At 36.4% G+C, this 12,728-nt stretch overlaps 1 protein-coding gene across 1 annotated transcript in view; it reads right to left on the bottom strand.

The window, feature by feature from the left end:
* The window catches only part of ADAMTS19 (ADAM metallopeptidase with thrombospondin type 1 motif 19), a gene marked incomplete at its 3' end in the record, with an annotated part of 279,689 nt that overhangs the window by 86,255 nt on the left and 180,706 nt on the right, over positions 1-12,728 (bottom strand). The window contains exons 14-15 of the mRNA XM_082652620.1: positions 9,533-9,660; positions 5,335-5,455 (exon numbers count right to left, since the gene is read on the bottom strand). Of these exons, the coding sequence (XP_082508746.1) occupies positions 5,335-5,455; positions 9,533-9,660 (249 nt within the window). The remainder of the gene's footprint in view (positions 1-5,334; positions 5,456-9,532; positions 9,661-12,728) is intronic.

Raw genomic sequence — 12,728 nt, 5'->3', positions numbered from 1 at the left:
GTGGGATTTTTTTCCTTTTTTTCTTTTAAGTGGTTATATACATTACTTATGTTTGAGAAACACTGGCATCAGCAGGAGTCACAATGATTCAGAGGAGAGAACATTTCATATAGTCAAGGAAAGCTTCATAAAGAAGCAGATAGATTAACTGTCTTTGAAGAACGTATAGAATTTGGATATACAGGTGACCCTTGAACAATGCAGGGGTTAAGGGCACTGATCTTCCATGCAGTAAAAAATCTGAGTATAATAAATAGTGCACCCTCTGTATCCGTGGTTCTACATCCGTGGATTCAAACAACTGCAGGTCGTGTGGTACTATAGTATTTACTATTTTTAAAAATCCACATATAAGTGGACCAATGCAGTTCAAACCTTTGTTATTTAAGAGTCAACTACATACAGAAAAAGAATGAGTTCACTGAATGTAAAGAAAAGTAACATAGTAAGTGGTATTTTTAGGACCACAGAAATATAATAATTCTGACAGAATGAGAAGGTGTAAGAACTTGGCTATATTAGGAGAGTTTAAATGCATGCCCAGGACACTGAATTTATCCATTTGAAGCTACTGAACATTCTACAGCAAGGAATGTGGTAGTTAGATACCAGCTTGGAGAGGCTTTATCTGACAGCAGTATGCAAGATGCCCAGCGATATAGTTGTAGATAACAGTGTCAGGAGGCTAATGTAAAAATCCAGGAGTGCTAGAGGCTAAGGTAGAAAAACCAGAAGGCATAGTAAAGAAAACAAATTCTGAATTTGAGAACCAATAGAAAGTGGGGAAATAAACATTGAACACAATTCTTCATTATTATGTGCAAATGCAGCCATCGTTTATAGGAACATGGAAGTCAAGTTTGGGCAATAATCTGATGTTTGGCTTTGCAATTTGTTTTTAACAAAACAGTATAACACACTAGTAAAAATATCCAGTAAGAACTCTGGAACTTCTGCAACTCCAGGAAAAGGTCAGCCTGTTGAAGTACCTTTGTGAGGCAGTAATTTAAGCCATGAGAGTTAACGGAGAAAACTGAGAGACAGGAGAAGTCAAGGATGCAACCTCGGTGACAGTTATGTTTTTTTTTTTTAATTTGTTTATTTAATTTATTTATTTTTGGCTGCATTGGGTCTTCATTGCTGTGTGCGGGCTTTCTCTAGCTGCAGCGAGTGGAGGCCACTCTTTGTTGCGGTGTGTGGGCTTCTCATTGTGGTGGCTTCTCTTGTTGCAGAGCATGGACTCTAGGCACGCAGGCTCAGTAGTTGTGGCTTGCGGGCTCTAGAGCACAGGCTCAGTAGTTGTGGTGCATGGGCTTAGCTGCTCCACAGGATGTGGGATTTTCCTGGACCAGGGCTCAAACCCATATCTCCTGCATTGGCAGGCAGATTCTTAACCACTGTGCCACCAGGGAAGCCCTATGGTTTTTAACAGAGAGACTGAAAAAAAAAAATTAGGAAAGAATACAGAGAAGGAATAATCATGAGAGGTAGAGATCTGGCTATTTTGATGTAGTAGGATCTTATGAATTAGAATATTTTAAAAAGAATTGTTGGTGCAAAAAGCTGTACAGACATCAAAGAGAAAGGTGACCAAGGAGAGCCCATTGGATGTCACAATCGAGAGGTAACTGTTCATCTCTGAGCAAATAAATTTAGTAATGTGTTTGGAGAAGATGATAAGTTTCAGGATGTTGAAAAAGAAGAGTAGATAGAGAAAAGTAGAGGAGAGGTAGTAACTGTAAATTCCTGTTTGAGTTTAGCAGGAAACCCAGAGGTATGTTGTATTTTAGGACAACAGTTACGTATAAGTTTATAGTAATATCTATATACTACAGATAGTATAGAGCAATATAGAGCAATATATAATATAGAGCAATTATTCAATTGAAAAGGCTTGGAGGACAGGTGAGTTAGATTAAGTTTAAAGAAGAAAGAGAGCAAGAAAAATATTAAGCAAAGACATCTGAAGAGGGATAGCCGAAGACTGAGGCTCTAGATATTTTTCAGTAAATAAGCCATTTAGCACAATTGAGAATGCACATTTTTAAAAGAAGTGAATATACGAGTGGTTACTGCTGAGCTCAGAAGTTGAAATAAAACCTGTGATGTCAAGGTCATAAATTTGATCCTCACGTTGGACAGTTTGCTTTGTACATAGGAAGATCCTATTTCATAACCAGAGATCCCATTCTTAATCAGCCATCTTAAAATGCCCAAAGTAATCATTATCTTCTCGGTAGTACTAATGATAAATGCCACATTTTGATCAACTGCTATGTGCTAGTCACAATTATAGATAATTTATCTCATTTAGCCATAATGATACCATCTAAGGTAGATATTTAATAGATTGGAAAATAAAGGTAGAGAAAAAAACTGCCTTTTTCAAGACTTCCTTGTTAGTAATTAGCTGACGCAAGGTTTGAACTCAGATCTGTCTGATTCCAGCTATGGCCTGCTGCTACTGTTTCACAGGGTAGAATACATGACACTATGACTCTCTTACTGCTGTGGCAAACATACAAATAAAAAGCCTAAGAGCATGTGTTCCTTGTACAGGATTAGTATCATCATCTCTTGTACTAGGAATAACAGGTTTTATGCCCACCTTCTTCTAAATGTAGATTGATAACTATATAGTTGCACAAGTGGCCAAATATACAACTTACCTTTAAAAATCCCTTAAAAAATTATCCCCTGGCCAGGCAAGTTCCAATGAAAGACATGATAAGTGTACAAAGGAAAAAGAATTCTCTTCTTAAGTTGATTTTCTAGCTCCAACAAAAATGATTTAGCAAACTCTAAATAGAGCACAGGGACTGAAAACACCCACACGTGTCTGCACATGTGTTACTCATACAATATATACAGTGTGCATGGCCAACTGGACCAAATAAGGCTACAATTCCTTCAAGAAATTTTAGGAAGTCCATAAACTACAAGGATAAAATTGTCTCAAGAGAAATGAATACCACATTCCTAAAGTCACAAGTAAATGAAGCCCACGATATAATTAAGGACTCATACAGATTTGTATTTTTTAAAGTCGTAACAATATAATGTTCCATTATTAATTAAATTAACAAATGTTAATGGATCACACACTATACTGGTCATTGGGAATAGGGTATTCAACAACAGTAGCCATGATACTTTTCCTCACTGATCTTTAAAATCTAGCAGGAAAGACCAAAGGGTGTAAAATTAGAAAATTACCATACAACTGAACCGTACAGATACAAATACGGTAAGAATCACTAAACTAGTTGGTGATAGGATGTAGAGGTTGTTCAGGGAACACTTCATTGAAGAAGTGACATTTGAACTGAGATCTAAGTGACATCTAGGAATTAACCAGGCAAAGCTAAGGGGAAGCTAACAGAACAATATTTTTAAATGCAAGGTGCTAGAGGGAGCATGGTCAGTTTGAGCGTCTGTAACAGATCTGGTGGCTGCAGCTTAGAGAAGGAAAGTGACCTTGGTGTGAGATGATGCCAGAGAGACAAGTAGGAACAACACCATACAGGGCCCTATGGTCCAAGTTAAGAATTCTAGTCTCTTCCCTGTAAGCAATGTTAAACTAGCAGAGAGTTGCAAGGAAGACAGATTGTTGTAAGGAAGTAACATTATTCGTCTCTGATATTCCCAATATCGTAGGCATTTTAGACATTTTCCAAATAACATATGTCATTAATATAACTTACAAACAAACTAATAAACAACAGTAGAAATTAAAGTGCAATAAAAACAAAGGAGATTTGGATTAGGAATCTGGGGGAAAAATGTATCCACCTAACTGCAGTCAGAATGAACCGCATTACTGATTTTTAACTGTTATTTCTGTTGTCAATGCTTAGTTTAAAAATTAAGTGTTATTACAACTAAGAAAAAGGTCCAGTGCTGAATGTGCATCGGTATTCTTCAGTGAACTGTTTCCATGCAAATTAAGTAACTATGCAGGAATAGTCTTCAAAAATTCTAGTGTCTTTAAATCTCTTCAGTCTTTCAGACTTGATTTGAACTTCTGCACTATAAAAACGTCTCCCATCACAATCAGGCTGAAAAGCTTATTATAATTGCACTTAGGTGAAAGTATAAGAGCCTGTTACAGCTCCATCTGACTATTCTAAATGAGTTCTGACAGATTTTGACGTGTAAGACCTGTCACCTTTTTTCACAGCTTTGGAGATTGAGATTTTGATCTGCAATTTACCCTGGGCCTTAGTTATTTTTAGGCTTCAAGTTCTTCAAGCTCACTTATCTTTTATTCTGCTGGGGCCTAGAGAAAGGTTATATTCAGCTTTCGAGGGCTGTGTCTAATTTTCTTTTGTGAAGGATTTTTTAAAATCTAGAATGAACTCAGTCTTCTTGATTATTCAAATATAAATGGTTTATTCTTTGTATCAAAACAAATACATATTTTTAGGTCAGGTCTTGGTATTTGAACAAGAAATGTAAAAAAGGAAAAAGTTGATGTATGTAATGTAAGAATATGAATGATAATGAAAATTTAATCATAAATACTAAGATAGTTCAATAGATAGATGTCTAGGTAAGACACTAACGTGAACATAGAAATGTCTGCTTCCTCTCCGTAAGCTTGAGGGCTTCAGTATAAAGCATTTTCTGTATATAAAGCTTATTGGTGGGTTATTATATTTCAGTACAGATATCACTTTTTGTTGTGGATCACCTTAAAATTCACACTACATAGATCAATCATCATCAGTTCATCCTCATATCCCCTGAGTATTAGTATTTATAGATGAGGAAAGACAACAAGAGAGGACATGTTCCCTCTCTTAATATATGTGGAACATCAGCCCACATCTTCTGACTCCCTGTTATAGTTTCCAACATGCTACATTGCTATAGACTCTCTCTTTTAAAAAATTAATTCCTTTTGAATTTAGTAAAAACATTAGGAAAAAAATAAAGAAAATGGAAAGCTGAAAACCTGAAGACTAATACTCTCAATAGTTGCTTCAGGCTGTTACAAATCATCATTCTCTGTTAGATATCAATAATTTGCATTGGAGGATAAGGTCTGTAGAAACCTGATAACATTAGCCAATGCAAATTAGATTATTCCCTTGCTGCTCCAATTTATTAAATGCACAACAAATGATTTCATGTTTTCAGTATTAGGAAATGGGCTTGTTAGAATTTCTGGCTCATATCACATGTACTGTATGTCATTGCAAAAAATCATTCAATACCCATTACAAAAGTCTTCAACAGAATCAGAACTGTCATTTCTAAGTTAAGTTCAATGTAATCTGCCCCCAGAGATTATTTGGATTGTTAACCTTGAAAAAATAAAACAATAATCACCTGCTCCTCTGGTGTGATTAAAATCTCCTTTAATGATTTTGCATGATTTTCCATTGCCATTGCATACACCACAATGATCTTCCCTTGCAAGAGACCCTAATAAACCATCACAGCCAACTTTCTGCAACAAGAGAATGACAGTACATCATAAAATGAGCTTTTTCTTCTTTTCTCTTTTAACCACTACTTTAGGACAAACCTAGTCTCTACAAACTAGACATATTTATTTTACAAACTAATAAAATGCCATATTCTCTGGTGCAAACTAATACAGCAAGCTCATGTCAAATAATACCACCTGTAAATTGTCCAAAGTAGGGTAGTGATAAAAGTATTTTTCTTATATTAAGAATTAAATGGTATCCTAAAGCAATTTGGAAAACTATTATTGAGACAAATGCAATTTACATAAATCCCAAAGGAAGTCACATTTCTATTAAATATAACATGATAAATCTAATTCATTCTACTCAACATAGAACAGATAAGCTTCACCGTATGGATGGATGGCTTCACTCCTAAAGTGGTTGAAGAGGAGATGCTGAGTATTAAATATTAACTCTGTGGAAACCAAATATAAATGTTTACATTCATTACAGTTCACCAATAAACTTCTATCCCCAACTTCTTTGGCATCTAACGCATGAGTGAGTAAGAATTGCTCACAACCTATGGTTGCTATAAGAAAACAGTAACAGTGGGATAATTAATTTTTATATGTTCCCAGAAGAATGATGTTAATATGAATCTTCTTAGATTAAATCATTGACTCTTTTCTAGTGAATAATGTTGGTCTCCCTTTGATGTTCAGAAAATATGATATTTTGCAAAGTTGTGCATACTCAAAGTGCATAAGTTAATGTCTGTACTGTCAGAAATAAATGGTAGAATTATACCATCACCCCTAATCAAGAAGAAGCTGCAAGACTGACTGATGTTACATCCATTTATAACAAGTTACAATTATTTAAATAAATTTTTTAAATATCACATAAAACAGAAAAACAACCAGGGTCTTTTTCTGTGGTTGGTGTCGGTGGTGTTGGGTGTGGGAAGGAGCAGGTTATAAAATGCAGCTGCAGGATGAATATCCCAAGAAAGCAAAAATCGCATTAAACCTGCATAATACAGCATCCTTTCCCTTTGTCATGAGGGTGTGTATCAGTGTCAAGAAGTAGACAAAACAATGTAATAGTGGAGAACTCTGACCAGCGAATCAAAGCTTATTCAGGGAGAAATGAAGAGAATGTTTCTGGATGAAAGAGGCGGTCACCGCAGGAAATTCTCAAAATACAACAAAGATATGGTCAGAGTTCACTGATCAGGAGCCATGAAAAGACCTGAGAGTCCTGGGGTTAAAGAAAAAGTCTCTCCTTCATGTACAAATGAGGAGAAAATTTAGAGTAGAGTTTAGAGTGATTTTGAAATGATAAAAAGTGCCTTTATTGCTCTATCCCTAGCATCCGACTTGTTTCTCAGCAAACATAATAAACTTGATAAATAGTAGTTAAATGATTGAATAAATTAGTACCTAGTTGTCTCTTAGTTTTTTGTAACCCTTGTAACTGGGATAGTATAAGTTTGTAAAATCTAAAATAAAAGGCAGGGATAGACATAATGCCATGGCTCAATAATCACATAAGCTTAAAATAAGAATAAAAGAGTTAGTATTTTGTAACTGGTAGCCTCAAGTATCCACACTTATCGAAATATGCTCACATAACTCTAAAAGTTGAGGATGAATGACTTGGAAAAGACAATACTGTTTAACTGGTGGCAGGTACCTGAAGTACCAATGGCAGGCTGGAGACTGGCAGGTACCATGATAATACAGAGGAGAGTTTTCTCTATCCTCTTCCAGGATAGAAATGCCAGGGAGCCAAACTGGGTCACCAGGAGAAAGCTGTCTATTTTCAATTGCCCTCCTTAGTCCACTCACCAAGTTTAGAATTCTACATTCAACTTCAATGGTGTATGTTTTATGATAAAAATAAAACACTCTAGCCAAACCCAGTATACAGAGGGTTGTCAGAAACAAAAAAGGAAGCGTGCTTTTAATTATACTGAAAGACAGAATGAAGCATGTTAGTTAAAAAGCCAGAATCCTGAAGTATTCCAATGCTGTCAGAAGTTACAACTCATTTCACAGAACTTTAATTATAATCATCAGGTTCACATAACACTTATGCAGAATTTTTTGTTGTTGTTGCTGTTACTTTTATGTTTACCTAGGGACTCTATAAAAGATCTGGCTTACACAATACTGTTAAGTGAAAAGCACAGCAATGTAAGCTATTATATTTGACATATAGAGTTAGGAAAATAATTTCTTTTGAAAGCTAAATTCGTTAAGTCATATACTAATCTGACATTTACATAAAATGATAAAGATAAAAGTTTTAATTGCACAACATACAGTTTTGAAAACAAAATATGTATAGATAAATAATTGCAATGATTTTTAAATAGACAAATGAAAAATTATATTTCAGGCTACTGCCATATTCTGTTAAAGAATAAAGGAAATTAATATGTAATTATAAGACTGTCTCTTATACCAATTATATTGCATGATTCTACGCTTTAAATGTTAGAGCATGATGGCAAAATAAAGAATCTGAGAGCTGCTAAAGCATTTAAGTTTCACGATGTTTCCAAGTTTTTATCCAGAAGTCTATAGACTTCTATTGGACCACAGATTGATCCATCCATAGCTTGTAATTGTTTTCAAATTTTGGAGCATGTGTGCACATGCGTGTGTGTGCATGTGTGGTCAGGTATGCGTTTTTTATAGGAAGAAACCAAAACTTTTATCAAATTCTCAAAGGAGTGTATTGCACAAAAAAGTCAATGACCACTGGCCTGCCTATTTCATTTTACAGATTAATGGACACATACATATTTTAAGTGATTTTCCCGAGAACACAGTTTCCTAGTGGTTGTCGTGGATTCAGTCCTCCTCCACTCAGATACCTCTTTTATTACTAAAGGACGTACATATTTTCCTTCCACGCCTGGGAAATTTATCAGCTGATGGCTCTTAGCCTTCAGCCCTGTTCAGAAAATGGCTAGCCTAAAGAAATCTGCGTTTCCCAAGATCACATCCCCCTCATCCCCTGGGACAGCTTGTATCCAAACACTAGTAGATAATGGGGGTTAAAAAGGTCTGGTTTTCTCACCCCAAATGGGGACAACTTTGAAGAGCCATCCCAGCCACAATGCTCCTCACACGGTCAGCTGACATCTTGCGACTGTACCAAGCCCAAATGCTCCCTGTGCTCAGTCCTGCCTCCTTCCCGCTCTGCATACATGTTGATCATGAAAACACCTGGTATTATACTTCCTGCATAATAATCTTCCAGGGGAAGCCAACCTGAGACAGTGGCAGACCTGTAACTAGCAACTTCAAAGCTTTAGCATTTGATCTTTCCACTACACTATTCATATTCATTTTAACAGAATGTCTCCTTTTTTTTTTTTTTTTTTTTGCGGTACGCAGGCCTCTCACTGTTGTGGCCTCTCCCGTTGAGGAGCACAGGCTCTGGACGCACAGGCTCAGCGGTCATGGCTCACGGGCCCAGCCGCTCCGCGGCATGTGGGATCTTCCCGGACCGGCGCACGAACCCGTGTCCCCTGCATCGGCAGGCGGACTCTCAACCACTGCGCCACCAGGGAAGCCCAGAATGTCTCCTTTCTAATGATAAATAAAGAAAAGCACATAAATGCACATAGTAGATGGAGATTATTTTTAAAAAGAAATAGAAAGGCAAATGAAATGCTTAAGTATAATAAAAAATTGAATGTACATTTAGAAATCAGCTGATTCAAGAATGTTGATGATACTTTGAGTAATAAGACTGATTTTATAGGTTTTTGCCACATGGCTCAGTCTTGGACACAAGTCATGGAGAACTGGAGTGCTTGAGTTTCTGGTCTGGAATGCCCAAAGTGTCACAATTTTACACCTGTAATATGTACGTTACAGAATAAAATTTTCAGATTCTTTCAGCTAGTAATGAGTATTATATATTTTCTAGTCTGAACTCTTCATTATACAGACGAAGAAATGGACTTTCAAAGCAGATCAGACTTCCTGAAGATCACAGTTGAGGCAGAGCTTTCCACTGTACTGTGCAGCTGCTCGAAGGTCCCCCAATCCTCCCTCAGCATATATACTTTCCCTTTTGGAATGTCTTACCTGACACCTGCCATTTGCACAGATATCTAATCCCTGATATCCACAAGAAGTTCCATCCAACACTTGTTCTGATAGAAGAATAGGCTGTTCTTTTCCAACAGGAGAGCAAAACAAGGCACATGGTTTTTCTACATACAGAGTGGATAAAAATAAATGAACAAAATTTGTTCCATAAATATTTTTACCTCAAGCTTTATTTTTCAGAACAGTTAGGAGTAAAATAATATAATCTGATATTAACTGAGTAATGCACTATTAGAATATATAACACTAGAGGGTTATTATAAGTAGTAAATGAGACGATGCCTGAGCAAAAATAGGTATCCAATGAATATTAATCTCCTTCTTAAGAATTATGCCTTCAAATTATTTTTTAAATGTACCATTTATTATTTTCTGGCACTAAACCTCTACCACACACAAACCAAGCATTCTTCGTGAAAAATATTTTGCATACTCCCATTTTTTGCTCGTATCTTTTGGCATGAAGTCATTTTAATTTTAAGAACATATCAGATTTCTGCCTATTTAAGATTTACTTTATTCATGAAGCCTTTCTTGATGTCTCACTTCTAAATTCCAATACACTAATTTAAAATCCTATGCATTTGGCATTTTCTAATTGAAAAATTAGTAAAGGGAGAAAGAAGAACTTCTAAGATGAACAATTCTTGTAAGATTTTCCATTGCGAGGATGTTTAGCAATGCAATACAATCCCATGAGAACATCCATTGGAATGCACAGTTGCTGAAGTGCTAGCTGGGACTCACCCTCTTCATTGCTTACTCAGAAAGCATGTCAGGATGTATGATGTTTAGGGTGAGAACTACAGTTCTAGGTAAAGAATTCTTGAATGGGTGGCAGTCACCTTCAGTGCTTCCTTAAACAATAAGGTAGGAGCGTTAGAGTTAAAACACTTGCCTATTAGGCTCAGTCAGAAAGTGGCAAAACAGTTTCAAAGTGCCGTTTCTATTTCTAAGCATCCTGCAGAGGAGCTGTAGTATTTGGTAACACCAGTAGTAGGATTATCCAAATCAGAAACTTCAGAGCAATTTCCAGGCTACATTACTACTCTATTGGCTTGACACGAGTCAGGCCCTTTACTGTTTATTAAGCTCATACAAATAGAATGGAAGATAGTTTACAGTCTCTGACACTGATCTTCGCTTATGTCTTCAGTAAAGTTCCACGTATGCTGATGGCGTTCTATAAATACCAAATAACAGCCAGAGGCATGGAACAGGGTATCACTTGGCAAAGAGAAGACAGACAGTTAAATGAGCCTTCAGAATTGAACATTTCAAACAGTTTTCACATGTGGCTTCTGGATACTGGTCTGAACAATTTTGGGGAGTTGTACCATGGCCTTTAATGTGAATGGTTTTGAAATTTCCCTTTAAGATGCTATTATACGCTGCAATAAAGCAGTTCAGTGTGCTCTCACACCTCAAAGTAGGTTATGTTTATTCAGTGACTACTTACTATGTCATATCTTTGTAATTAAAAACAGCTGCTGTCATTGCAACACTTTAATAGTGACATATATATACAAACACACACACACACACACACACACACACACACACACACACACACACCTCACTATTCTCTTTCTGGAGTTTTCACTGAAGAGAGGAGCAAACCAGATATAAGAATGATGTTGAAAGAAGTTAGTCTAGAATATTCCATTTACATTCCAAGCAAGAACTCAGATAAAAACATTGTATTCCTCCTTTTACATATTGTCAATTTACTGTACTTACTTTAGCCTTATAGATGACATCAAAATTTGATACCAATCTTCCTTCCTGGAGTACACCCTTGAGATTGTGACATTATAGTGATCCATGTAACATGCCAGTACTTGGCAGGCAGGCTCTGTCTTGATTTAAGAGACCACCCCTTTCCAAGGTATGCATTAAACATGGATTTCCGCCAAATTTCAGCACAGAGTATGCAAAATACCTGAATGTTAAAGCCATGCACCTTTTTTTCTCTAAAAATAAATGTTCACTACTGTATTGATACCTTATATTTAATTCTCTTAGCCAGAGATTCATGTGTTACCTAAAAAAACAGAAATAGCCACTTGCATTTTAAAGTATCGAAAACTTGGGGTTTTTAAAAGACTTGTATATTTCAATTTCTTCTGTATGGCTCTAATACATAAAAACTATTGTTGTGTCTTTTATTCATCATACAGACTGACATGTTTGATTGATACATGTCACAGAATTATCAAAAATGGTACCCTGCTAATTATATAAATATCTATTAAGGATCATTCTGATGATAAACAACACTTTATAAGAGTCAGGAGCTCCCTTAATTGTGATTTCAAACAGTTTTAATATTTTAAATTGGCCCCCATACAACTCTGATTTTCTTTTAAAATCTGGAGGGAACCTGTTTCCTATCTCTTATTTCACATGTGAGTAAACAGGTCTCAAATGAAGTAAATATTATCAAATCACACAGCCAGTTGGAGGCAGATGTAGAATTAACCCAGGATCAGATGATGATTTTCAGAATTTGACTTTATTTTTACCATGAAAAAATATTACTTATATACTTAAATTAATGCAACAAATATCGATCAGAAGCTTAATAACTGCCAGACAGTACACTAGGCACAGACAATAGAGGGAATAGAGATGCATTAAAATCTGCTTCAGCAGGGTCTTGTGGAGCACTTGGCAGGGGTGCGTATCCTATATGGAAGATCAGCGGGATTCTTTTTTCCTAGAGAACTTGTCATAAACTGAGTCCAGAAAATCAGTAGAAGTTTTCAAGGTAAATAAACGGGGAAAGAGATTAAAGCTTGAGAAAGAGAGGATATTGTGCCAAGAAACGTGCATATTTATAGGCCCAGAATTAAGAAAACATGATGTATCTGAGGGATGAAATGAAATTCGGCCTGGCAGTGCTGGAGATTACAGAAGGGAATGATGGAGATGAGGCCAGAGACGTTAAAGGGGGCAGGTCACAGTAATGGTCTTATAAACCAGGTAATAAAGTTTGAGATTGGTCCTGACAGTAACGGGATTTGTGGAAGGGTATTCCTTGGCACAGTGTCTGATGGTTTTGGCCTTCAAAAAGGCCAGCCTGTCTGAAATGAGGAGTAGGGGTTGAAGGAGGGTCTGAGAGACAGTGAGGAAGCCGTTTGAAGAATCCAGGTCAGAGATGGTGCAATCA

Source organism: Grampus griseus (genome assembly GCF_964374135.1).
Source record: "Grampus griseus genome assembly, chromosome: 3".
Classification (NCBI taxonomy): domain Eukaryota; kingdom Metazoa; phylum Chordata; class Mammalia; order Artiodactyla; family Delphinidae; genus Grampus; species Grampus griseus.
Note: the sequence above shows the minus strand (reverse complement) of the source record. Positions and strands in the feature narration are given on the sequence as shown.